Source organism: Pocillopora damicornis, chromosome 3 (genome assembly GCF_964200805.1).
Source record: "Pocillopora damicornis chromosome 3, jaPocDami1.2, whole genome shotgun sequence".
Classification (NCBI taxonomy): Eukaryota; Metazoa; Cnidaria; class Anthozoa; order Scleractinia; family Pocilloporidae; genus Pocillopora; species Pocillopora damicornis.
Genome location: NC_142672.1, coordinates 32046625 through 32074054, shown reverse-complemented (window position 1 = coordinate 32074054; position 27430 = coordinate 32046625). Strand labels below are relative to the sequence as shown.

The window sequence follows — 27430 nt, the reverse complement described above, 5'->3', positions numbered from 1 at the left end:
CTTACTAGCGTTTACTAAATTTACCTTCGTAGACTTAAACAGCGCTTCAGGAATGTATGCAAAACTAAACATCACTACATGCAGGGTAGTCAAAAAAATGATTAAAAAATGAAACCCTGAGTTATTATAAAGTTTAGGTTTCGGTTTGTAGCTGAGCAAACACATTTAAGATTAATGTCTTTCGGTTCGTGCGTTTTGCCTGACTGAGCTATAACCCCGAAAAACGTAAAACCACACACTAGCTTTTTCACGTGAGAAATAAAAACAAAGTGATACCCCTGTCAAATCCTGGTCAAATCCTACTCGACCTTTCAATGGCCTTCCCCAATGTATATTTTCTTTAGCCGAAATAAAAGCGTATTTTTTTCAACTTTCTTCTTTGAAAAAGGAGCAGATATAGTTCATTCGCCTTTCCTAATACTCGAGAACAGGAGAAATAAATTAGACCCAGTGTGCATGTCGGTATCTAGCGCAAAATCGCAACCTTTTTTGTTGGTACTCAAAAATTTAGAATGTCTTTAACGGCTATTTTCATTAATGCATTCAATTATAAATCTATATATCTTCAAGAAAAGTTGGATTTTTTCTTTTTTTGTGCTGATCCTCCACTGAGCGCTATAATATTCGCCGAAAAGCAATCGCAGCAAAGTTATGTCCAACTAAACCTGAGAACTTGAAACCCCGCACGAATCCTAGGTCGAAGTGGGGATCGAAATATTTTTGTAGTTATTGTGAGAGGCAACCTGTCGAAAAACAATCGAATAACATCAGTCCCGAGACGTCTCCTTTCCTCACCTCCCTCTCCGACACGAATATACACCGACCCTCAGTGACCTCGAGCATAGACTAATCAAGAATCAGTTCCACCGTATCCTGTCTCGCCCCCTCCCTTTGATATGTATATCAAATGAAGAGGCCATACAAACTGTGTAGCAATAAAAAAAGGAATTTTAGTTTTTGGTTGAAAAAGTATCAAAATTGTTGGATGGCTTCTACATCATAAAACGTGATCAAGCGACAAGGAGTGTTCCCGAAAAATACTTTGGCTTCAGAGATTTACGTAAGAGGGTATTTTTAATAAGGAGAACGAAAAAGTGCCGAAGTATCGACCAATCGAATAATTCATAGGAAAGTGTTATCAATAGTGTTCTGTTTTGTCGTCGAAAACATTAGTATCGGGTCAAAATTAGGGGATTGAAAAAGCCAGGCTTTAATTCAGTCGTTTTTTAGCTTCGAATAGAAAACAGTTTTTTTTTCTTCAGTTAAACAAAAGCGCGTTTACACAGATGTTTGTCTCTTTTTCAAAGCATTTTCCATTTCCTTGACGTTTAATGCGAAAGTAATTTACTCTAATGATGACAGGAACAAAAACATCTGACAGGTGAGTTGGGCAGCTTAGGGGGAACCTCACATTACTAAAATGCTCAACTGTGAAGAGTGATTGTGCAACTCAAGATCGGAAGAGCTTCGTTGGCAATTTCTTTATCTTACAAGAGGCACTTCATAATGTATTTTGTGCTTTTCTCACGTGCACAGCGCGGGGGTCGATGCTTTAGCAGTGTTATTATTACAGAAATAATCCTTTACATTTGGTTCTTTTCCACTACTGAATTTTTAGGCGCAACACTAGCTTTTTATCCAGCAACGTTTTCTAATCGTATATTGGTGCCCCGTGTAGGATCTAGGCATGTGTATCGCTCTTTAAGTGACACAGACTGGTTGAACTGCATCATAAAATGTCACAACGATCCGATTTGTGTTTCCTACAATTTCGATCGTTCCTCGGACGATCTTGGAGTCTGTGAAATGCTGAGTTGTGGAATAGAGAGTTTATGCGACCAAAAAAGCTCTCTGATGTACTTGAAAGGAGCGATCTTTCAGCAGTTAACCTCGAAAAAGGTAAGGTTATTCATTTTCCATCGTATTTGAGGACGTTTTGGAGAACTTGACCGGGAGTGATTTTAGAGCCCTTATAAAACTTCAGGTCACAGATGTCAACCAAAGATACCTGATATCTGTGAATACATCAAAAACGTCACTTGAGTCGAAAGAAATTGTCAAGTTTTTGTTCAAATTTGGCAAGCTTTGAGAACTTGCAGATATTGTTACAAAATTCAGACAGCAATTCTGAAGCATACTGGGAGTTATAGAAGGATGTTGCCTTCTCATAAGTGAAGGACTGGAACCAAATCTGAGACCCTTGCGGCGAGTTGAGCAAAATATATACTTGCTTCGTTCATGAAAAAATTCTCATTGGCAAAAAATCAGTTCTGTATAAAAAGCTCATAGGTCTTTTCAGAGGTGACCCGGAAAGCATATCGAATTCAACCACTGTTTCACAATGCTACTGTCTACTTAAAGAAAAAAGGCTTCATTTGATTGAAATAAGTGATACGGATTTACTTTTCTGTTTGAATGGGGCAAAGTTGTGTACTGACAGATCTGACAGATCTAATCACTGATTCTGGAATTTTTTTTTTAGGATACTAATATCTGTGATCCGTCATCAAGCACAGACAGTGAGGATGGAAACAGGAGTAGGTTCTTATATGTCAAAGGTAGAATTGAAATTACACCAAAAATTGATAAATGGATAGATCCGTAGTCAATCAACCACTTAAATAGGTCAAAATTTTGGCTCAAGTTACCCTTTATTCAAGCATGAACCCCAATGGCGTCTCTGAGAGCCGGATTTTTCGCAAGGTTCTTTCCTAGGGTTGCCGTGGAACATTTTTTTCTATCTGTTTATGTCTAGGATTAGCCGCCTTTTCTCTCCACTGAAGAAACTCCTGTCTATCCACGCCCCGAAGCCATTTTTCCACTGAGCACGTTGTCTTCGTCTCTCTTATCTCTTCTGCCTTTTCATCAAGAATATTATTACAAATAGCGGATTGACTAACGCTATGATTCCAATATTCCATTTCCTTTGTCTTGCTTCTAGTAAATATTTTTTACATATAAAAATTATTAAGAATATTTAACAAACAGACGTACAGACAGATAACAGAATTGCAGATCGACAGACGAACAGTAAAGGCAGAGGAAAAAAGGAACGATGAACGTGGAAAAAGGGTGGTTAAGCAGATAGACAGACAGACAAGATAATTTGGTTTCATCAACTAAGTTGATGTTGTAAATTAGCCACAGTAAAGAGTTTCTGAGCTGATGTTTCGAGCATAATCCCTTCGTCAGAACGAAAAGCAGACAGACAGACAGACAGACACACGGGAATGATGGAAGAAGGGCTGTTATGTCTCATTTCCCTATCCGATTCCAGATTTCAGTTTTTCTTTTCCATCTGTTGGTACAACTGATAACTACGTTCAGAAGCAGGGCCCGATGGTCCATTTGTCACAGATGAGTTTCTGCTTCTGGCTTAACGCGACAAGAGATCGTCTGACCATCTTTAGTTACCTGAGTTCCAAAGGAATCATAGAGTTAATGTTGCAAGTCGTCGACAGGAAAAGTTTGTCGCTTACTGTGGGAGGAAATTCAAGGTAAGAAATTACTCAAACGACCGAGCTGTTGCGACTTGATGGATTGATGGATGAAGGGAAAAAAGGACAGACTGATCGACGGGATGCATGTTAACACGAAAGCACTAAAGCACTAACACACTGTCACAGACCACACCTCTGAGCAAAATACGAAGCCTTCACTTTATAGTTAAGATCACCTTCTGTGGTCGTTATGAAATGTTACGCTTCTATGAAAAACAAAAGTGCGTTACATTGTAAAGTAATTACATTTTCCGGTGACAAAATGTTATAAATGTTGACATTTGTTTTATCAATCTTATATTTAGTCCTTTGCAGTAAAAAAAACAGTAAAACAAAGTAAAAACAAAAACTAACAAAAGAAGAAGAGCTGTTTACAACAGTAACAAAAGTAGATATTTACACCAAGGACGCCATCATCATAGACAAATTGCAACTGCGAAGGAAAACAAATTCATTATCAAACAAAAACGAAGGATTTGTATTTTCACTGGAAGTTTATTTTGTTGGTTGCCCTGCAGTGATTGAATCATTCTCCATGTATTTCACTTGTTACCTTGTCATTATTGTCCATGAAAGAAAATAAGAGTGAAAGGCACTCAATTTCGACTTGAAGTTTTCCCCAATACCATGCGAATTTATTTTAAAGTGACAGCTTTGTGAAGCCCACTGTGGCCGGCCATTCTTACAAATAGCATGAGGCTTTTAAGTGTAATTCACTTGTCAATTCCAACCTCTTTTTCCGTAGGAAAATTATGGCGACAGTAAACGATGGGAAATGGCATCACACCTGCACCATATGGGACAACTCTGATGGGGCGTGGTCGTTTTTCAAGGATGGTGTTGTGGTATCAAATAGAAGCCGTTTTAAAGTCGGTTATGTTATTCCCCCTGGAGGAACATTCGTGCTCGGTCAAGAACAAAAATCTGACAAAACTTTCAAAAACGTGCCATTTATTGGCGAACTGGCTAATTTTAACATTTGGAGCCGCACTTTGCCTGCCATAAAAGTCTTAAAGATTTCCAAGTGGTGCTTTAGAGGACGGGGAGACGTGGTTTCGTGGCCTGATTTTCAATCTGTTCAGATAAACGGCAACGTGAAAATTTCAAAGCCTTCTTCTTGTGCGAAGTGAGCTTCATGCAGTCTATGCCTGGATTGTATTTTGTAGTTATGCCATAGATAGCTTTGGCGAGGAAGACACTAAAAAGTAATTGTGACAAAAAGAGCGATCGTTTTTCTAGAAAATTAGAGGATTAAACATGCATTGGGTTAAAAAAAATAAATTCTTGAAGGAGGGTACATTTGACATTTAGAAATTTTGAAGGCAACAGTCAAAAGATTACATTCAAGCAGATCACCATCATGTTCAATGGCGGATCCAGACCTTGAGCTAAGAGGGACGGGGGCGGTTTTTGTTGCTAGCCCTTCCGGCTTTTCTTCCTTCTTATCTCCTTATTATCATATCCTTATTATCATATCCTTATTATCACATCCTTATTATCATATCCTTATTATCATATTCTTATTATCATATCCTTTTTATCACATCCTTATTATCACATCCTTATTATCTCATCCTTATTATCACATCCTTATTATCACATCCTTATTATCACATCCTTATTATCACATCCTTATTATCACATCCTTATTATCACATCATTATTATCACATCATTATTATCACATCCTTATTATCACATCCTTATTATCACATCCTTATTATCACATCCTTATTATCACATCCTTATTATCACATCCTTATTATCACATCCTTATTATCACATCCTTATTATCACATCATTATTATCACATCCTTATTATCACATCCTTATTATCACATCCTTATTATCACATCATTATTATCACATCCTTATTATCACATCCTTATTATCACATCCTTATTATCACATCCTTATTATCACATCATTATTATCACATCCTTATTATCACATCCTTATTATCACATCCTTATTATCATATACTTATTATCACATCCTTATTATCACATCCTTATTATCACATCATTATTATCATATCCTTATTATCACATCCTTATTATCACATCCTTATTATCATATCCTTATTATCACATCCTTATTATCACATCCTTATTATCATATCCTTATTATCATATCCTTATTATCACATCCTTATTATCATATCCTTATTATCACATCCTTATTATCATATCCTTATTATCATATCCTTATCATCATATCCTTATTATCATATCCTTATTATCATATCCTTATTATCATATCCTTATTATCATATCCTTATTATCATATACTTATTATCATATCCTTATTATCATATACTTATTATCATATCCTTATCATCATATCCTTATCATCATATCCTTATTATCACATCCTTATTATCACATCCTTATTATCATATCCTTGCTCAAGCGTTGGGCAGGAGGACTTAATTTCTAATTCGGGGTCGGTTAAGTCACAAATCAAAGTTCTCAAAAGCATGTATCTTAGTAGCAAGCAACAAGAATTGATTTAAAAGCACGTGAAAGGTATGACATTCATCCCATGCACCAATAAAGAAGAAATGGGCTCTTGTTCTCAAATGCTTTCTCCTTGTCTTCCGGTAAGCGCGGAAATCGTTCGCAGAACTTTCCTTGAAAGCTGTAAAGAACCTGCCGATATGATGATGGAAGACGTTCTTTTGCCAAAATGGCTGCAAATAATGATAAATGAAAGAACCTCAACTAAATAAAAGAAGGCAAGTACCGTATTTACCCATGTATAATGCGCACTTTCTTTCTACGAAAATAACCATCAAAATCGCGGTGCGTATTATACACGGTTTCTATTGTTTTTCAAGTACGTCCTAATTTGCATACGTTAAAAACACGAGAAAGAAAGTAACAAAAGCCATGTAGTAATTGGTCTTTATTGGCTTGAGTTAAATAATCTACTGATGAAACATTTTCAATTTCGATCCATAAATAAATTTAGTAGAGTATTTAAGAAACAGCTGACGAGATAAACATTACGATCGTACCGTATTACTGTAATCATAAGCGATAAGAAATTCGAAATGGTAACGAAACTTACCACTGCAAAACGTCAGTTGTAGGAAGAATTAACGTTTTTTTTTGCTCCGAAAACTTTTGTTTATGAAAAATTTGGTCAAAAATCGGGATGCGTATGATACATGGGCGCGTATTATACACGGGTAAATACGGTATTCTGTGTATTTTAAGCCTATTTATCGGAATACCTTTTGATAGGGAAACCGGTATCAGTTTCACGAAGAACGCGGGCTCATCTATGCAATCCCTAAACTCATTTGCATCCACGCTGCTGTTTATAGTGTATACTGGAGCGTTAGCAGGATTCTAAAAGCGCTGATCGCGGAAAATCTGAATTTTACCAGGTAAAATTTTACCTTAAACTATAACTGTAAGCACGGAGAGTCATGTAAAATATCCATGATGCAGAATCGAAAGAGACAGCAAATATCGTTGGAATAGTCGTGTGTTGTGTGCTAAATTTGGAGAGGTTTATACTCGTGCGTGTGGTTCGTGAAAATCCACTAGATTTTATTTTTCCGCGGATTGCCTTTGTTCCACAATGCTTTCCTGAAACAGGGGTTGTTTTTTCTAAATACGATAAGTACTAATTCATATCGAGCTGCCATGGACTTAGGCAATTAGAATCCATGTCGACCATGCTTTGAAGACTTGGCCAACAAGTTTGGATTTGAGTCACAATCATACTCATTCTAGGTGTGTTCTCATCTCTGCCATGTCACAACCATCACGTGTGTCAAATACTGGCAGATCGAAAATATTGATCAAAAACATACACCACAATTTTCAGAGTATAACTCGGACTTCCAGTATTCTTGTTGTTAGTCTAGTGGATGATAACACAACGGTGTGTTTCCGTTTGAGGAACTGAACTCCAGCTTGTGGTCATATGGTGTCATTTTGCCGGAATTTATAGTGACATATTTATAAATGTTACATGTTGGTAATGTTCAGGCTTATGTTCAGACTTCAATTTGAATTAGGAAACTTGGCAAGTACATGTACATTTGCTCTTGTGCAAGTCTAAGGATTCTCATAGAGACTTTCCCTGGACATAAGTTAAATGGAAGCTTTCAAACTGTTTGGACTGTTGCTAGCTAGAATGTTCAAATTACAGTTATTTACCTGCTTTGAGCTAGCTGTCTTGCTCCAATCCTCTTGTAAGGTGATTCAATCAGTCAGCCATAACTGGTTCTCTTCCTCTTATTTCCAACAGAGTTAAAGAAATTTCATGATTTTCTTCATTAGAGATCTAGTAGCATTTTACTTACTCTATTCTTGAAAGTTTGCATTTGCTTATAAGCACTCTCAATTCAAAAATTAGTTTTGAAGTAATCTGCTTTCTTAAATCTTCTTAAATTGTTATTTGACAGTTCCTCCCAAGAAAAAACTGGGCTTGATTTTTATATGGAAAATAGATGTGTGCTTGGTTTCAACAAAACAAGATGTACTATGTGCTAATTCAGCAACATTGATAACTAAAGTGGCATGTCCTGAAAGCATGTTTTAAACCTGAAATCTGTCATAGTCATTTTGTTTCTCTTTTATGAATTGTACTTTTCCTTACCATATGACAATGACCAACTCAAACACTGTACACCATTAGGTATTCTTGTAATTTAGTTTGATATTTTTTCCCCAAACAAAAGTTGTATTGTGGCTACTTTTTGATATCTTCATTTTACTTCTTTGTAAACAGTGTGCAGTAAATTTTGACTTGACTCTGTCTTTGATAGGTTTTCAAAATATAGGGTAGACTCTGTAATGGTAAAAGTTAGATTAAGTCGGCAATTGAGCTGAGTTGCTCACCTTGCTGAAGCTTGTCCCTCCCCTTGGATGGGATTCTAATCCATTGTAGGTACACCAGCCCTCCTCCCCCTCATTTTTTGAGGTTTTCCTGGTATTTGACAAGAACAGATTTATTCTCCTGGGTGGAAAGATGCAATATGAAAGATAAGGTTTGGTTTTATCAACTAAGTTGATGATAAATGAATGTAAATATATAAAAATCATATATGTGAACTGCAGGTTAAGGAAATGAATTTGAAAGCAATCTTCACTGTTGCATAAGTTGCTGATGTAAGTTGGCCACAGTTAAAAGTTTCTAAAGCTAACATTTTGAGCATTCTACTTCCTCTATTTCTCTATTCCACTATTTTAATCCTGGATTTTATGCTAAATGCCTCAATCAACCTGCCCCTGGAGAGTGGTTAGACTATGGGATTCCCCACTCATCACTGATGACAGCCACTGGGTTAATTTTATAACTACCCCTGCGTAAAGAGTTTTTCTCCGTTGGTATATTTCACTTGGTATATATTCACTTGACATATTTTAACCTACAATTTCTGGTAAGTTAAAACACAAAAAGAGATAATTAGAGGGTAAACTGAGCAGATGAGATTTCCTGGGTATGCGACAACTTGCATGATGTGAATTCCATTTCAGTATCATGCTATTATTTTGCAGTTGAATTATGAAAGCATGAACACATGATAATAATCTCTGATCAACTGTAACATTCATTACCATTGCATGATTGATTTATGAACTGACTGTCTTTCTTAACAATGCCTAGTCAAGGAATATTGAAGAAAACTTAATTTCGAGGTTGGGATGTGTGTAAACTATATTTATTCATAGCTGTATGATAACTGAGAAAATGTTTCTTTTTTTCAGAAATTCATTTTCCATAGATTCAATTAATCAATCAATTCTGAAATAGTATGGAAGCAAAGTATAGACAATTGATTGGCCTTCTGGGTATCTTATTTTCAAAAGTACAAAAAAAAGGAAAGAAGGGGGGGTAAAGTCTATATATGAGCTTAGTGAGCTAAGTGGCCCATCCAGCTGGAGCTTAACCCAGTTTCCTTAGCATGAAGCGACTATAGTAGGATTATTGCCACTCTCCCATCCTTGGAGAGAATGCCAGTACATCAAAAGGTCACCTTACCCCCCCTCCCCAGCATTTTGTAAGGCTTCCCTGACAATGCATCAATACTCATGACACTCCCGGGCTGGAAGAGGAACTGTGAAAGTAAAGTATTATGCCTAAGAACACAACACAATGAACCCAGCCGAGACTCGAACCTAGTCCTCTTGTCCCAGAGTCCAGGGCACTAACCAATACGCCACCACATCTCCCCCTTTTCCCCCTTTTAGAAGTAATATTGGTTATTTTTGCCAAATTTTCAGAAATTCGGCTCATTTGTTCGTAATTTTTTTTTTTACAGGAAGCATGTCTATGCCAGACCAGGCCTCCTCAGAGGATTCTGGCATGAATATCTCAGATAGACTGGGTCTGGATGTCATTTTCCAAGAAGAAGAATCAGCAGAACACCTCAGTCTTGATATGTGGGGAAGTTGTCGCGCCGACAACTTTCAACAAAAGCTGAAAGAAAATGAAAGTTTTAAACCACTGAGAGTCCATCTGATGAAACTTGTTGCAGACTACTTTAATAGGGTAAACGTCAGTTACTTTATTTATGGTGGTACAGCCCTAGCTGTTTATCGTGAAGGTGGAAAAATTATCAAACACGATGGCGATATAGATGTGGCTATTCTTGAAACTGATTTCTCAAACGTTGTCCGCAATATTGATAAATTTCCGGCATTGAAAGACGGTGATGTTTTAATGTCAGATGAATGTTCCCTTCGCAAGCGAGGCTGGTTTGATGGAGGAGGAAAGGAGATTCCATTTTGCGGAGTCGGAGGGAAACGTATAAAATTCATTGCCACTAGAAAGCTTTTCAGACAGTTTGGATTCGAGACCGATGAACATTTTGATATAGGTCTGGCACATGTGGATGTTTTTACTCTTAGCGAACATCCCGATGATCCGAAATGCTTCTGTGTCAACTGGAATTTACCGGGTGTCTACGATTACAAAAAGAAAGCCTTCCCAAAATCAATATTTTTCCCTATAAAAACCTACTCTTTTGAAGGGCTGGAAGTTACTGGTATGAACGACCTCAAAGCTTATCTGGAGATAGAGTACGGGTATTTAGGCCGAGGCGCTATGTACGATTGTAAAACTCAGCTTTACGTCAAAATACCAAACAACTTCCTCACTCAACTTCCAGGACACATTCAGAAGTCTTTTCTTAATGATTCGTGACTTGCCTTTTTTAAGGATGTTCAGATTTTTTTCCTTTAAAGCGTGTCATAATTTTAGTATTCTGAGTTTAGTTCATTCCCCAATCGTACTTATCCTGTATTTTACTAATTTCTACGTCCAAGATGCAGTCTAGTGTCCAGTTAGTCACCTGTGTGATCCATAAGCTAGTAGTACGAAAATTCCTGCATGATATGAATGACAAAAAACGAGTCACTTTTTATAACGGTTTACAAAAAAGAGTGGCGCATTACTTTTAGGTTTTGCACGTAAAGTTTTAAATGAATTCTGCCTAATCCATTATTACAAGTTTACTCAGTAGACAAAAGTAAATTTCCTTTTAGGGAAGTGTGTTTGAGTAGTTTACAGAATTGAAGTTTCTTTACAACAGTGCTTGCCTAGGAAACTTTTTAAGTGTAGTTTTTGCTTTACACAAGTTGAAACCGTTTGAAACTGTTGTTGACTGAAAACGATTTGTTAATATCCGCGCATCAGGGCGCATGCTCATGTTTATGAATGCTATTTCTCATAACGTCACCAGCTACTCAGTAGTACTGAGGCGGCGCCGAAAAAGTTCTCGGCATTTTCTTGACCAAAATTAGAATTTTTTATCCCGTACAACTAAACTAACTAATTTAAGACTGCCAAAGCAATCGAGAAGGACTGGATACTCTCCGTTATGGATTCTCGAAATCTCGGACACTCTTGCATTCCTTGGGTGACAGGGATAAAATCAGAAAAAAAGACAACTTGGGAAGCAATGTTGATTTGCAAATTAACCAATGACTTGTTCTCTAAATGGATTTTAGAATTTAAATCGCCAGTAAATGAAATCGTTCGCAGCTCAGTTCAAATTAACCCGCATTCAGTGACTTAACCGATGAGATTTAGTTTTATTCTTCCCGAACTGTACTTCGCGGAAAACACTTTTCTTACCTGGTCCCTCAGCAGGAGAAGCAACCAGTAAAACAAGGCAGAACAGCCTGCTACAAATAAAAACGAATCGCATTTCAATCATCTCGAGATTATTTCCCTCTCTTTTTTAACCACACAAAAGCAAATCTCGAAACGAACGAAACTTTGACGTTACAATGAAATGCTTATTATACTTCATGAAGGACTTTTACTTCAAGCACGAGCGCGCGAGGGAATCCGTCTTGATATATGAAGCTTGTCACATGCACGCGCGCACCAAGATTTGAAACTTTTCTTTGCAGATAATATAATTACGCAAATAAACCCTGAGAACGGCACTTCTATTCTTAGAAAATCGAACAAGCAGTGCTAACGACAAGATGAAACAGGATAAACAAAACCGACTGCTTTGTATTCCAGAACAATACGCACAGTCAGTCGTCTTCAGTCTTAAAATTAATTTCTGCCCTAGAGCCCTCCGTTTTGAGTATTTTCAAGCTAGTGACTCATCAGAAATCGAATATTGTCTTCGTTTTCAGAAACATTTTGGCGCACAAGAATTTGATGACGAGTTACTTTGCGAAAAGAATACTGTCGAGGTTGTTGAGAAGTTTGTTAGACTAAACAAAATTTGGGTGCAACTGAAGGAACGATGACCTGTCTAGATTATAATGTAGAACTATCTCACTAACCCACCCATCCCACAATTAAACAAGTAATGATCTCGTTATTTGGTATTATAAACCAAGTTGACAACGTAAATTGAACACCGTCGAGAGTTTCAAAGCTGACATTTCGAGCGTTAGCCCTTCGTCAGAGAGAATGGAGGAACCCACAAATCTTCCATTCGCTCTGACGAAGGGTTTACTCTCGAAACGTCAGCTTTGAAACTTTTTACGGTGTCCAATTTACGTCATCTACTCAGGCACCGTTTACACGGAGGCGGTTTCATTTGTAACCGCATCGGTTTCGATGCAGGCACGCCTTTCGTTTACACGGCGCCGGTCGAGTTCGTTATCAGAACCGGGTCGTTCTGAAAACCAGCTTTCAAAAAAGGAGCGTTTTCAAAACGATTCGGTTTCATTGGTTGTGTAAACGGCGAGTCAGTTGATGATTCTGAATTTACCCTTTACTGACGATTTGGTTACCCAGCCTCACGCTTCGTGAAAACTCTACAGTTTGGACAGAGCCACAATTTGTTTGATAGTGTAGACACTGATTGCAGAGGTTTTCAAGCAGATGTTAACGATAAAAGTTATTATTCCATGGTATTTGCTTAGAATCTTTTAGTCCGTACCAGGCTTTTTTTTTATCCTACTAAGGGCTTCCTCAGGATTTGAATGGTTTCAAGTCAAAACGCGCTGCCGGAATCATGCATTGTGGCTTCGGTATCTTTCTTAAGATCTTCTACAAAGAATAATAATTCCAAACGTTATGCATGCACTAACATGTAAGAGAAACTGTACAGTAAAGGTGTTACATTTATTAAGCGTTGGATACAAGAACAATTATGAACGGAAAGAAGATTTTAACCACGAAGCGGGAAAAAATCTTTACATCTTTCCTATGAAATGAGAAATGTTACTTAAACCTTTTTCCTTGAAATATCAATGAGTTCTGTCCTTACAATCAAAATAATATATGAAAAAGTGGAATAAAAAAAGCTTGCTACTTTCTACAGCTTTTGACTGAAAATCTTCGTGTCAAAAACTGCGTTAGGTAAGTGAGATTACACCATCAGAGCAAATCCCAACAAAAGCGAGATACAGCTGGCCACAAGAGAGGCGCTCGTAAAAGCAGCCAAGGCCACTGGCGGCAATGGTTTTGGTTTAACAAGGTCTTTGTTGTTGCACATGTCTGTCTGGCAGCAGGCTACTCCACACTTGGTCACTTTAACTCCTGGAATCTTGTCAACATACTTTCTTACGCCTTCAGGACCACAGTTCTCCGTTTCAAGTTTGGAACAAAGGGTCTGTAAAGAGAAAAGCAAGGTGATTTAAAATCTGAATAGGACGGAGGGAAGGTATAATTAACTGGCTGGCTGGCTTCTTGATGACTGTTGGGCTAAGTGACTGACTGACTAGGTAACGAACTGACTGGCAGATTTTTTAACTTTTTGACTGACTAACTGAATGAGTGAAAAATGTCTAGCCGGCCAAACTAACTGATTCACTGTCAATTAACCAGACCGACCGAAAGACTAACCGTCTGAAGAACTCCCAGAGTTATACTCAACCTACCATTTGCCCGCATGTCATAGTATACGCCTGCTTTTCCATGCCAAGTTTAAACTTGACCGTCATTCCGGTGGTCACGCATGCGTCAAGAACTCCCGTACAGTTAGTATAGGAACTATTTGACACTGAATCACACATAGACTTAAGTCCGCCAAACTTGCAGCTGAGACACTTTATTCCAAGAGCTGAAATTTCAATTCACAGGAAATATTATTACTTCATATATGAAACGCGGTTTTGTTTTCAAATTTTTTTCAAATCTCTACTTAAAAGCTTTTACGGTGTCCGCTAAATACAGAAATAGGAAAGTGTGGGCTGAATGAAGAGTCGGCAAAAGTCGGGTTATCTGTTGGTGTTCGCTTCATTTGTGGTCTGCTTAGAACAGGCATCATGATAAAACAATTTGGAACAAAAAAGCCAATTCCTGACTGTCATAATCACACACTCGAAGAAAGAGTTTATTTGATAAACCTATTAATATTTCTTTAACAACATGCAAATTACCATAAAATGATTCTGGTTTATCAAATGTGCAAGATTTAAAAATGAATTTCTTAAAATAAATTATCAGTAAAAACACACTGCAAAAACAACAGTCCAAGGTGACGCTAATACGCAGTTGAAGAACTTATTCAAACACCTGGCTTGATTTGGGTAAAATTTCCGCACAGCCCCATACTACATTATGCATTCAGTTCTTGGATAGAGGAAAGAATGACAAAAAAAATAGATTGCCATTGGGAAAACAGATTTGTTTTACAATAGTATGGGGCTGTGCGGAAATTTTACCCTGATTTGCTGCGTGTTCAATACCAGCGGGAAAAAAAGTTGCACACCAAATTCTGTGTTTGGAAATGCAATCGAAAACGGTGAGGCTCCTTAACATTCTTGTGGTCTCAAACAACTGGATTGCCATACAATGCGGTACTTTTCAAGATAAATCGCTGGCATTTTGTTTTGTGCTTTTTTGTTGCGAGCCAAGTGTTATTCAGTAACCACACAGAAGCCGCCATCTTTTGTATCCTTTTTTGGTACGTGTTGGATCTTCCTTTGGGTCTGATTCACAAAAGAAGCCGTGGCTCGTTAGTAAGTTCATTGTTAGCAGTGTGTTGTTACCACAAACTACAATCAAGAGCGCAAAGGTAGTGGTGCCTTATCACAAATGATTCCTTTCGAAAAACTTGTTATTGAGAAGATGATTGGAGTTTACAGAGTCTGAAATAAAAACAAGACTAGGCAGCAACAAAACGAACTGCAAACGACGACGGCGCCGGCGGACAATTGAATTCATACACTTTTATATCTTTTCCTTTGAATACGAAAGCTATCATGAGTCACTTCTTAAACTTGTTGTCATTATTATATTAAAAGATGCTTTATTCTTTACACCGCAAGCTTTATGAGCTTCTTAAAGGAATGGTGCGCGGTAAAAAATAAGTTCACTGGTTTCTTTGCGAAAATATGCTGAAAAATGACACTTTTTGTTACACCTGCTTTATAACAAAGAGATGATTTTGTTGAAACCCTTGACTGTTAGGATAATCCCTCGCCGCGAAATGAGCAATTAGCGAATATTTTCTTTATTTTTTAAGTATCATTGTAGAAAAGTCTTCAGAAAGCAATGACTAATGCACCTGTCAATTGAAACCCCCACCCCCCCCACCCCGGGGAAGTATGGGGCATTGATGGGGGTAACTACGGGTTTTGGCACTTTTTTGTGTCCGAGGGGGTGGGGGATTTGTTGTTTTTTGTTGCATCAGTTTTGCCCGTGGGGTGGGGGATTAGTAAGGTTTTGACATTCGTGGACGAGCGAGGACTGAGGCGAGTGAGTCGCACCCATGTGCTTTAGGCGGATTCAAGATGGACGACATTAAGGTATTGTGTTGATTTATATTTTTTTCTAATTAAACTGAGAGCTCAAGAGTTATTTATTATAGTTTTGAAATCGATAAAGATGAAGTAAATATTCTAAAGATGCAGAATCATCAGATGATCATGACATCTTATGCATCTGTGGAAAGCCAAATATGACAGAGGACATGATTGGGTGCGACGGGAAAAATTGCAAAATCAAATGGTTTCACTTTTCCTGTGCGGGACTAACTAAGGAGAACGTGCCAGAGGGAGAGTGGCTGTGTGGGGCATGCAGCACTCAGAGCAGGGTCTGAAGGTTGGTTGGGACATTATTTAACATGGTTTGTCCCAGGGGTGGGGGAATTTTTTCACTTTACTTGGGGTTTAGAAAGAAAACAGGGCCCCTATATATGGGGCATTATCACACTTTTTTTCTACTCCAAGGCTAATGCCCCATACTTCCCCGGGGTGGGGGGGGTGGGGGTTTCAATTGACAGGTGCATTACGCGCCACTGCCTGTTTTGAAATACAAGCCTTTTTTGTACTGAAACGCTTCCAAGCCCGAATGAATGATGCTATTATATACCATTTGCATAGTATCAGAGCATTTACTGTACATACGTGTGGTTTGGACAAAGCCCAAGAGCTGACTGTTTCATATAAAATAAATGTTGTGGAGGGGCAAGAGTTGTAGCTTTTGACTGACAAAGCCTGCCTAACATACTTGCACAAGTTTACTCTTAAGTTACTTAGCACTGTCCTATCAAACGAACCAAACAGCAAGACACAGAAAGAGGCAAAGACTGTCTTCTGAAAATAGTTGCGTACCTAACACCAATTAGTCCTTTTGATGATCACCAAACCCCAAAACGTTCTTTGTTGACATGTTAATCCCGAGATGCATCAACTTCGTTAAATCATCATTGTTATGTAAATGCTTTTGTTCTGTCTGACACCTTGATCAGGTAATAAGATTTAGGTGTGGTTTTCATTCGGTAAGCACTTGTAAGAGATACAAGATTTGCATGTCAAACGAACTAAACATTTAAATTTTACCTAGCACAAAAATTATAGAATGATTTCGTCTAAAGAGAATTTAATTTTAATGCCGAATTCACAGCACAGTTCCTATCTCTCAAAACAAGAAGAGATAAACGGGGACCTTTATTCAGGGAAGTTTATAATCGGCTGGATGTATTATTTTGCTCATATCTTGAGATGGCTTCAAGGCGGTAGTTGACCATAAACTTAAAAAAGTACTGGACCACAAAATACTTAACGCTGAAACTGTGCTTTTCGTTTAAACAGGTTATAGTTTACATGTAATGATTATTATTAATCGTTTTGTATCTCTTTTTTGTAAGCTCAATCATGAAAAATACATTAAACATCAACAGAGTTAGATTCCCAAACCGACCATGTATGATAATTATAACTGAAGGCGTAGTAATCTTAAGCGAAAATTTGTTATTGCCGCCAAGATTTCTCCCCTGCCCTTCTTTTTTACTTAATAAGCTTTCCATAAATCATGATTCTTAACATTAGTGACATTCGACAAATAATAGACACATATAGAAAAAGGATATATTCGAGACATATCTATTCCCTGCTATTAACTTTAAATCGTGCGCAGCCATACAAATCATAGTGCTAAGCTCATTCCAGTGTTTTTTTTTTTTTTTTCAAGATTTCCGTAGCACTCATCATGATAGATGGGGTTAGGAACAGCCAAAACGACTATCTCCAATAAAATGTAAAATGATAAGAAGATATTTTAAAGTTTGCAATTCTAAGGGCTGGTTTTGCTATCAGGTCGATTTAGCGTAGACGTAACTTGACAGAAAACTGCAGCAAAATAACTCAAATCAAAACAAATATTGATTAAAACAAAGCACATAACAAAAAATACCTACCACAAGGTAAAGAAGCTGTTACAGACAGAACACAAATCAAGAAAAAATTCATGTTGAGCGCTGTAAATTAGCCGACGGCTGCCTACAGGGAATAGTTGTTTTTCGTTAGGTACTGAATTCATATTAGCATAGTTCAATAATTCATAACTAAATACTGTCGTGAAATGAGACATTATTGGCTAAGGTTTGTTTCGGGCCAAGCCAAACTTCATAAATGCGATATTTGGCAATAACAACCTGCCTCAAATTCCTGCCACATGATAAAATGCATTAAACGTACTACATTCTAATATGCAGCTGCACATCAGCTTTTTATAAAGAACTGATCGCAATTACGCTGTCCAAGGTAAATGAAAGCCAGAGAAAAGTTAATGAGTCAATAAATTTCCTTCTCGTGATACTTTCAGTCCTGACGTCTACTTTTAAAGGTGCAATGAAATCGATTCCTTTACAAATAGGAAAGTTTCTGGAAAATTTGTATACATGTATGACATGAATAGTGGAGTTTTGGTTCACATAATTAATTTCTGAATTTGGCTTTTACCTTTTTAAAGTTTTACTTTCTGCTATTTTCCATGACAAATTGGCGCAATTAGGAATATGTAGACTTTAATGGACCGAGTAACCTGAGTAAATATCATCCTTTGCTGTCCCTTTTTCTACTGATATCATCACCACGGTGATCGCGTAACGTAACAACATGAATATGAAACCAATAAGAGAAAACTTCCAACCGCAATGGTACGTTAGAAATGAGCAAATACGATAATTACAAGTCGTCAAAATGCACTTTGTCTCAATAAAAAAGTTTGTGTCGCGGACTGGAAAAGTCGCTGTTTGCTTTTTATCATGGCGGCGCCAAACCGGATAATTGATACTCAAAAACCTTTTCAAACTATCACCATAAAACCCGTGAAAAACAGCTCGCCTGTTTAATTAATTTCGTATCAATATGGCAGTTAGAATGACTCTCTCATGAGACAGGTTACGAACTACTACGCGGGAAGAGTTACTGAAAAGTTTATAAAAAGGAATCAGAGGATCAGATATATTGAAGAATTCTTAACAGGCCAAAAGAATAGCAGCTAAAATGAACACTGTACGGACATTAGTGGGTAATCAAATCGAAGATTTGTATAAGGAAAACAATACGTCCCAAGTCCAACATTTTTATTTGTATGGTTATTTATCAATCTATCATTTGTTTTGGAAAAATGAACTTACACTGACACGAACCTTCCTGAACAGACGCTGACATTAGAATTAAGCACCTCATTTACAGAAACCCTTTCCAAGCAAACAACTCGCATTACAGAATCGCGCCCATTGAAAAACGTCGCACGGGAAAATGCAAATAAGCTAGAAAAGAGAAAGAGAGCATGCGTAACTTCACGCAGGCCTGTCAATCCGACTGTCAATCATGTAATCCCCCGTGTACGCAGTGTTCGAAAGTATTGTTTCTTGTGCAGACAACCGAAACGTAGCGCTTTTCATCGAAGAAGAATAGACGTAATTAGTGGCGTTATCTTGATTAGGTTGTATTGTTTAAAAATCGGTCAGATGTAAAATTAAATTACCTTTCAAATGCCGGGTTTTCAATTTGTGTTAAGACTCAAATGCGGCAGATTTGCGAGGTTCGACCATCAACTTCGCCAAGAAAGCAAAACATCACAGAAATATTCCTTTTAGTAAAATTTCCGTACTGCCCCATACTATCGTAAAACAAATCTGTTTTCCCAATGGTAAAGTATTGTTTTTGTCACTCTATCCAAGAACTGAACGTATAATGTAGTGTGGGGCTGTGCGGAATTTTACCTTCCTTTTTGGCCCGTTATTGCCGTCAGTTTCAGATAACACGTCGGTAGTCTAATTACTTTTCGAAAAGCTTAAGTATACGTTGTAGATTCCCGCTCCACGTAGGTGCACGCTCACGCTCATAAGCTTACGGATGAACACTTCACGCTCTTTTGATATGCAAACGCGGCCCTCGCTCTTTACCGACGAAAAGAGCATTTCGTCACTTTGAAACAATGCTAATTGCTCCAATTGTATCTCCATTGTCTCTAAACGGACGCAAAGCGAAATTTTACAACTCCCGTTTGGGAATTTGTCAATTCAGATCTAAAGCGACCGAAGTTGGCGGTGAGCGTTTGCAACCTCATTCCTAGGTCATTGCGCCCGCAAAGCATCATGGGTACCCCACTTTTCTCGGGCGACGCTTTTCAATGGGCGCGATTCCGTAATGCGATAAGAAATTTTCGCTTTATCTCTCTCCCATTGCAATTAAGATTACATTGAAGAATTTAGATATATGAAAATTCACATATTTGCACTGCGGTGGAGAGATGAAATTAGAAGATCCTCGCAGCTAAGAACACTACTGAAACTAGTAGTTGTAAATAGGACCTGAAAAAAATTCGGGCCCGTACGGGATTTGAACCCATGACCTCTGCGATACCGGTGCAGCGCCCAATTGAGCTAACAAGCCAACTGGGAGCTGGTCAATGAATTGGGTACAAATAAACATCCAAGTGAATGAAGAATTTAGATATATGAAAATTCACATATTTGCACTGCGGTGGAGAGATGAAATTAGAAGATCCTCGCAGCTAAGAACACTACTGAAACTAGTAGTTGTAAATAATTGACTTATTGAAATCTGTGTTCTATTGACTCAAAGGTTCCGTTTGAAAGGCCGCGCATCGCTCACTCTGTTCTATTTAGTGTTTAACAATAAAAGCAGTTCTATGTAATTTACTGGACTTGTCTAACTTTGATACAGGCGGGAATCCAACGGGTGGCCGCTTAGTTCACTTATACTGTATGTAGAGTAGTTACAAAAGATGAGAAATTTGATCGGCTACGAAATTTGAATTATTTGTCTTTAAATAGTAAAAAACAAACAAAAACAAACAGACTCTAGCACCTGGTTAACGTTGTTTTCAGCACTCTTACAATTATCACTGCTCAAAGTCACTACACACAAAAAAGCACATAGAGTGCGCTTGTAAGGGTGGTGGCGAATGATACAACTTTGTTGTATGTTGTGGCACCACTAGAAGGTTTCAGTGGGGTTCCTGTGGCCGTAGTTTTTACAGGAACACTGGTTACCGGGCCACTTGGTGAGGCGTTTACACTTGGTGAGGTGTTTACACTTGGCGAGGCGTTTGCACTTGGCGAGGTGTTTACACTTGGCGAGGCGTTTACACTTGGCGAGGTGTTTACACTTGGCGAAGCATTTACACTTGGCCAAGCGTTTACATTTGGCGCGGCATTCACACTTGGCGAGGTGCTCTCTGTAAGCCCGTTGCACTTGTTCTGTTCACAACACGTGGCTTCGCATTTTTCAAAGGTCATTCCAGGTGGCAGTAGCGAGGCATTGCATGACTTTGCCTGGAAGTCTTGGCACATTGACTGTGTAAAGATTGAAATAAGAAAAAATAAATAAATGATAGTAATTGTCGAAAAGAGTTATTTCTTGAACATTTTTAGGGAGTAAGCTGAGAGAGGTGGGAGAAATTGTCAAAGCTTTCGTGTCAGCATCCATCCTTTCTGAAAAAGTGAAAATGTTTTATCATAAAACAAACTTGTTTGTTTGCAACCCGTAAGATTTAATTATTATTGTGCTCCCCATCCCACCCCAGTCTCTTATATCGAAACACTTATCCACACCTCTGAATTAGTTACTTGCAACGAGATTTTGTGAGAGAACTTTGATTGTTTACAAGTGATTCACCTCTCTGCCGAGATTGGTGCACAAGAAATTATTTTAGAACAGTTTTAAACTGTGTCGAAATTCTAAACTAAACTGGGACTGTTTTGAAATTGTTCCACACCACCACAAGGCGTAGTTCCACGCGTCTTACATGAGAGTGGCTTACACTGCTGCTCTTTCATGTGCCGTTGAGCGCGAGTTCACCAAGCTCAAGCGGTGAGAAGGACAGATAGATGAGGTATATAGAACCTTATAAGGTCTATACCATTAAGATTCTTCGGATTAGCACGTTTTCACGAACCTGAATTACAGAAGGCTTTTATGGAATAGACTGAGAGCCAAACTTATCTATAATAGAGAAGGGTAAAAGACACCCCCGGACCACACCATATTCATGCCTAGGATCACCCCCTATTTATATCCAGCCCCAGGACCACCCCCCTAACTATGCTCACTGTGCCTCTACACCATCTTCACCATCTTTTTTTTCCTTTTTTATCTACTCTCAAAGGCGTCGTGATAACGCCGAAATAACGAGCCGAGATCTTAGTTTTATGAAATTTTTAAAACTTTGACTTGAATAACGTTAATAAACTTAACCAGTTTAGCAGAAAAAGCCATATTTTAACTGCGAAGGATCAAAGCTTACCTTCGTTCCACAGCTAAACATATTCATAGTCTGGTTCATTCGCCCCATTTTCGCTACAGCTAATCTTTTTCTACATACGTCAGCCATGCCTGATGGTACGGTCGGATCCGCGTCACAATCGGTGACATTCAAATCAGCCAGCGTTGTGCATGACACTGTAGGTGGGTCTGGTGTGCAAGTGTAGCAGGTGATGGCCAGAACTACTGAAATTATAGAGTTAGTTCACAAATTGATCCCCAAAATTTATCTATGATTATTTTATCGTGAATTATCATACAAGGATCCAGTACGACTTGAATTTGACATTATTCAACCTCGTTATCGAGGGAGGAAAAGAGAGGACCCTGGAAACGAGGCTTTGTGTCTTTTTGTAACACTTTTTTTTTTGTTTTAGAAGAAATTTCCTAACACTCGTCGTTCAGTTGACCATTTCTTTTATTCTCTCTTTTATTAAGCAAGTTAATACAACGGGGACTAGCTCCGATCTCTCAAGGAAAGTGTGGGTCACCGCTTATAAGGGTGACGCTTACTGAGCTGTTAATCTCTAACCTTCGTCATGCTTTTACACTTAACTAGCGAATCACACTAAGCTACGCAGAGCAGAGTTCGCATACTAAATTGGCACCTTCGCGATGTTTACGCTTTGCAAATGACTTTCTACTTTAAATTTCTTAGTCTTACGGTTAAGGTCGGGTGAAACAAAAACGAGATTGGTAATATAAAAATTATAATAAACTTAAAACAGTAAAAACGAACGATAAAATCCGACGTTTCGGAGTAGTCATGACTCCATTATCAAGGTAAAAGTTTAAAACATGCAAATAACAGTATTTAAGCGATGTGGCGCGAAAAATTAACATAATAGGTGCGAAGATTATACAAATACTTTCGCACGAATAGAGTCCGATTGCACGTTCAGGTTTGGTTTTAAAGTTCTTATATAAAGCATTTCGTACAATAAGCAGTCAAATTTGTTCCTGCACTTCTTAAGAACTTCGAAGCATTTCAGTAGGTCCTGAGGGATTGTCCCGTGTACGTTCTTGCAATGTTTGGCAATGGCTGAGGATTGTTGTTTATGTCCTTTTACACGATTGTGTAAATGTCCGCGTGTGTATCCTATATAACCTGCATCGCACAGGTCACATTGGTATTTATAAACAACACACTGTTCATTTACGATCGATGGCTTTGCTTCTTTCACATTCAGTTCTTGGTCAATTTTTCGGCTGACAAATACGGGCTGGATGTTGGTGTTCACTTTTAGGCTCAGATCCTTGAGTTGTCCTTTCACAAAATTTGCTGAGGTTTGGTCTTTAAATGGTAGAACCACTCGAATTGTGTCATCCGTCTCTTTAGTTGGTAATAATGGTCGCTGCTGGTTACAAACCTTTGAGTCAACGAAATTTTTGGTGGCAGAGTCGATGAGGTGTTTGGGGTACTTTAAACGCGAGAATACTGTCTTCAATCGGTCACATTCGTCTGAGAAGTGTGACCAAGAAGAAGATAAACGATGTGCTCGACCCAGCATAGTTCGGAGTAAACCCTGTTTGTACCGATTGTCAACGTGACTTTGGTAATGTAAGAGGAGACTTGAATTCGTGGGTTTTACGTACACCTTTGTCTCTATTTGGGGCGATCGGTTCAGTAACTGGATGCCCAAAAAAGGGAGCATGCCATTGCATTCGGTTTCCATCGTAAATTTTACGGAAGAATGTGCCTTGTTAAGCGTGTCCAGGAAGTTAGATGCTGTTGCGATATTTGGCATGATAGTAAGTGTATCATCAACGTACCTTCGATAGAAGGAAGGGAGTTTACCCTCTCGCTCGAGGTTTTCTTCAATTGAAGACATGAACACATTAGCTAGCAGGGGACCAAGGGGGGAACCCATGGCCACGCCATCCGTCTGTTCGTAAAGTGCTCCATTATACTGGAAGAGTTGTCCTTTTGTAGCTACACTGAGAAGGTCAACAAGGTCCGTTTTGGTCAGGTTCAGGTCATAGGTTGAATTAAACCAGTCGTTGTCAAAAGCTCTGTTCGCGAGTATCTCAATTGTTTCATCCAAGGGTACGTTGGTAAAGAGGGAGGACACGTCGTAAGAAACCAGAATGTCGCCGTTTGATATTTCCAATTCGCGAATTTCGTCGGCAAATTCAAAAATGTCAGTTACTGTGTAGCGATTCAGAGAGAGAGAGTTATTACCAACTAAAGAGACGGATGACACAATTCGAGTGGTTCTACCATTTAAAGACCAAACCTCAGCAAATTTTGTGAAAGGACAACTCAAGGATCTGAGCCTAAAAGTGAACACCAACATCCAGCCCGTATTTGTCAGCCGAAAAATTGACCAAGAACTGAATGTGAAAGAAGCAAAGCCATCGATCGTAAATGAACAGTGTGTTGTTTATAAATACCAATGTGACCTGTGCGATGCAGGTTATATAGGATACACACGCGGACATTTACACAATCGTGTAAAAGGACATAAACAACAATCCTCAGCCATTGCCAAACATTGCAAGAACGTACACGGGACAATCCCTCAGGACCTACTGAAATGCTTCGAAGTTCTTAAGAAGTGCAGGAACAAATTTGACTGCTTATTGTACGAAATGCTTTATATAAGAACTTTAAAACCAAACCTGAACGTGCAATCGGACTCTATTCGTGCGAAAGTATTTGTATAATCTTCGCACCTATTATGTTAATTTTTCGCGCCACATCGCTTAAATACTGTTATTTGCATGTTTTAAACTTTTACCTTGATAATGGAGTCATGACTACTCCGAAACGTCGGATTTTATCGTTCGTTTTTACTGTTTTATCTTTTAAGAAATCTCTTTTAATATAATAAACTTGCTAACAGAATTAAAATCATACTTGAAAAGATATTTTAAGATAAAATAGTCTTCGAAGACTGTTGCATAACAGTAGAATAAACAGAAAATTCGGAGAAGAAAGGTCATACCCAAGGTACCGCCCCTAAAAGAGCCACGTGCTAGCTGTATAAGTTATCTGATTAATAATTTAGTGCGGAGGATGAAAAGTACTACATGTTTACACCTTAAGTCACCTCTAAAAAAAGAGGAATTGAACGTGCTAAATTAAATTTTAAAAAATGTTTTCCGGATAGGGAATACGACATGGATTTAGCCTAAAAACGAGAGTATTAAAGAGGTGAAAGTATAAGGGAGGGTTATTTCCACGAAATTCCTTTATCAATTTTATAAGGTAGAGTCATATTCTTAGTAATAAATTATCTTTTAGCAACATAACGGAAATATACCGATATCTAGCCGCAAACCGCAGTTTACGCAAAAATATCTGTCTCCACGTCAAATTCACGATCATAATAAGGAAAAAGGTGACCAAACTCTACCTGGAAGGTAAGATCGCCGAAAGGAATAAGAAATGATCACTGGCTTTTTACAATGTTTAATGAATGGCTTACGCTAATATATTACTTCCATTCATTTTCTAACACCAATATAGGAAACCCTTACAATGTTTTTGGATTAGACATATCACTATTTTTATCGTTTAACATCAGTTTACACCTGTGAAGTCGGTGAGATTCACAGTTCACACCCATTATCAAAAAACCAACGTTGAACAGCGCGACAGCGACAATCGACTTTTGATTATTTTGTTTACAGCCGTTCTTTTGGACAGTGGATTTTCTTTTTAGGGTCCATTGCTACTCTGAGTCTTAATAACACTCCTAATCGTTTTGTAAACGCTTACATACACTGCCATACTTAAAGCTTTACCATAATTTGCCAGATCGAACTATCTATCGCAAGAATTCAATGCGAATTCAGGCGACAATTCAATTGCCGTTTGGTAAAGCGAACAATGGCAAAATGCACAGAAGATAGCCGTTCATCTTGAAGAGCATCAAGTGAAAGCCCCTCCGTCGCGATTGAAGTCAACGACAACCGCTAATGCAATTAATCATATGGACTCGAAAGGCGGAATCGGAAATTATCTAATTCTTTGCGGCTTTTTAACACCTGTTGTAATGGAAAAGTTGATAAAGATCTCACTCCCATCAACCAAAACATTGTCAAAAACACGATTAACGATCTTATAGCTAGACAAGAATTACTGGCCATTGCAAAAAATCTCACCATCACCACTCCTAGAACCTCGTGCATTTACTTTTTACCTAAAATCCACAAACCTAACAACCCAGGTCCACCCATCGTCCCTGCCCGCAGTTGTCTCATCGAAATTGTTCCCAGCTATTTAGACAAAATTATGGCTCCTATCGTCAAAACTTTACCATCATATATTAAAGACTCTAAATTTTTCACGACTTTAATTTCTTTGGCCAAGACAAAGTTCTTTTCGCGATGGACGCTACATCTCTTTATACTGTAATTCCCGATGGCGAAAGTCTCCTGGCCTTCAAACATTTGAAAGTATTTATTTTTTTATCAACGTGCTGTTAAGGAACCTAGCTCTAAAACACCACTAAACTGTTAACGGTGGCCAATTTACATTATCATCTCAGTTGATAATACAAAATTGTCTTGTTACATGTATACTCTTCCACCGATGTAGCACCACAGTTTCTTTAGAAACTTACCCCCCTTTATTTATCCAGTAACATAATGCCTCGTTCAATGATCTGACCTGATCTCGAAATCGCGCTCATCGTAAAGCCACCGCGTTTCCTCATTGCATTTTCACATTATTGTCCCAATCGTCCCTGACGACCTTTTCTTGGACGCCTGAAATGACCCAGAATATCATATGGAAACCAGCTATCAGCAACAGTCTAACTTTTATGAGAAAAACACATCGTGAAGATCGAAATCGTTAAATTTAGTTCTAAAGTTGTCTTTGATTAAAAGGAGAGAAAGTTTTTGGTTAATCCTTATCTCAAGGATATTAAGGATTTAACAAAGGTCTTTTGACAAACATACATACATTTGTTGGTCGGCTTTTGGTGAGAAGTCAAAGCTTTAACAAGACAGTGCAAAGAGAAGATATCACATCCTTACTCTTGGCAGCGTAACGAAAGGTTAACTTGAGTATCTATGCCCAAATCCGCGGACTACATAACGAGTAAATAATCTTCCCCCAGAAAGCATGCTAGTGATAATCAAAGTCGCACCAATTGAAGCACAAATTGAACCTCGTTCGTTGAACGTTCGTTCGCAGGGGGGGGGGGGGGGGGGGTAATTATAATATTACAGAGCCTTATAGAAGGATCAGGTTGATTTTACTGTGACGTTTCTAGAATCCTTCGATTCCATCCTGCTCCATAACCAGGCGTTCTTTAAATCGCTAGGTTGCTTACTTTTAGCGGCGCAGTTAGATATGACTCGACTAAGATCGTAGGAAATACGTAGTAAACAGTTAGGTACATTGATATAACATTGGAATGGAATCATTATGTTGATCGCGTAACCTAACAACATTAACATGAAACCAATAAGCGAAAACTTTCAACCACATTTTTGAACAATTGTTCATTAG

General features: G+C 38.2%; 5 protein-coding genes across 11 annotated transcripts in view; 2 read left to right on the top strand and 3 right to left on the bottom strand.

Annotated features, from left to right (window-relative positions):
* Window positions 1–1422: 1422 nt before the first annotated feature.
* On the top strand, window positions 1423–4861 carry LOC113666051 (C-reactive protein 1.4). Its single transcript, XM_027181804.2, has 4 exons — window positions 1423–1899; window positions 2483–2558; window positions 3278–3497; window positions 4246–4861. Exons 1-4 carry the CDS (start codon window positions 1507–1509, stop codon window positions 4628–4630), a joined length of 1074 nt encoding a protein of 357 aa, XP_027037605.2. The 5' UTR covers window positions 1423–1506; the 3' UTR covers window positions 4631–4861.
* Window positions 4862–6785: 1924 nt separating this feature from the next.
* LOC113666077 (uncharacterized) lies at window positions 6786–11662 on the top strand. Of its 3 annotated transcripts, none has more exons than XM_089199879.1 (3): window positions 6786–6893; window positions 7923–8507; window positions 9783–11662. In XM_089199879.1, exon 3 carries the CDS (start codon window positions 9788–9790, stop codon window positions 10664–10666), a length of 879 nt encoding a protein of 292 aa, XP_089056005.1. In that variant the 5' UTR covers window positions 6786–6893; window positions 7923–8507; window positions 9783–9787; the 3' UTR covers window positions 10667–11662. The 3 variants fall into 3 exon arrangements, with proteins under 3 accessions (XP_089056005.1, XP_089056006.1, XP_089056007.1); XM_089199881.1 differs by having other exon boundaries at window positions 6857–6893; window positions 8408–8507; XM_089199880.1 differs by lacking the exon at window positions 7923–8507.
* A 1379-nt stretch (window positions 11663–13041) lies between these two features.
* On the bottom strand, window positions 13042–17700 carry LOC113666045 (uncharacterized). The gene is made up of 3 exons (XM_089199902.1): window positions 17583–17700; window positions 13819–14000; window positions 13042–13550 (listed from the first exon to the last, which is right to left on the bottom strand). The coding sequence occupies exons 1-3, from the start codon at window positions 17632–17634 to the stop codon at window positions 13308–13310; spliced, it is 477 nt and encodes a 158-aa protein (XP_089056028.1). The 5' UTR covers window positions 17635–17700; the 3' UTR covers window positions 13042–13307.
* A 2621-nt stretch (window positions 17701–20321) lies between these two features.
* The window catches only part of LOC113666003 (uncharacterized), a 30109-nt gene continuing 23000 nt past the window's right edge, over window positions 20322–27430 (bottom strand). For 3 of the 5 annotated variants that reach the window (XM_089199886.1, XM_089199885.1, XM_089199884.1), the window contains exon 3: window positions 20322–20996. In XM_089199886.1, the coding sequence (XP_089056012.1) occupies window positions 20559–20996 (438 nt within the window). In that variant the 3' untranslated portion in view covers window positions 20322–20558. Of the gene's footprint in view, window positions 20997–21946; window positions 22150–25780; window positions 25919–27430 lie in introns of those variants that run through there. The other 2 variants (XM_027181747.2, XM_089199883.1) reach the window with 2 other exon arrangements.
* Window positions 22690–24025, bottom strand: LOC149049401 (uncharacterized). The gene has a single exon (XM_089199890.1). The coding sequence runs from the start codon at window positions 23832–23834 to the stop codon at window positions 22821–22823; it is 1014 nt and encodes a 337-aa protein (XP_089056016.1). The 5' UTR covers window positions 23835–24025; the 3' UTR covers window positions 22690–22820.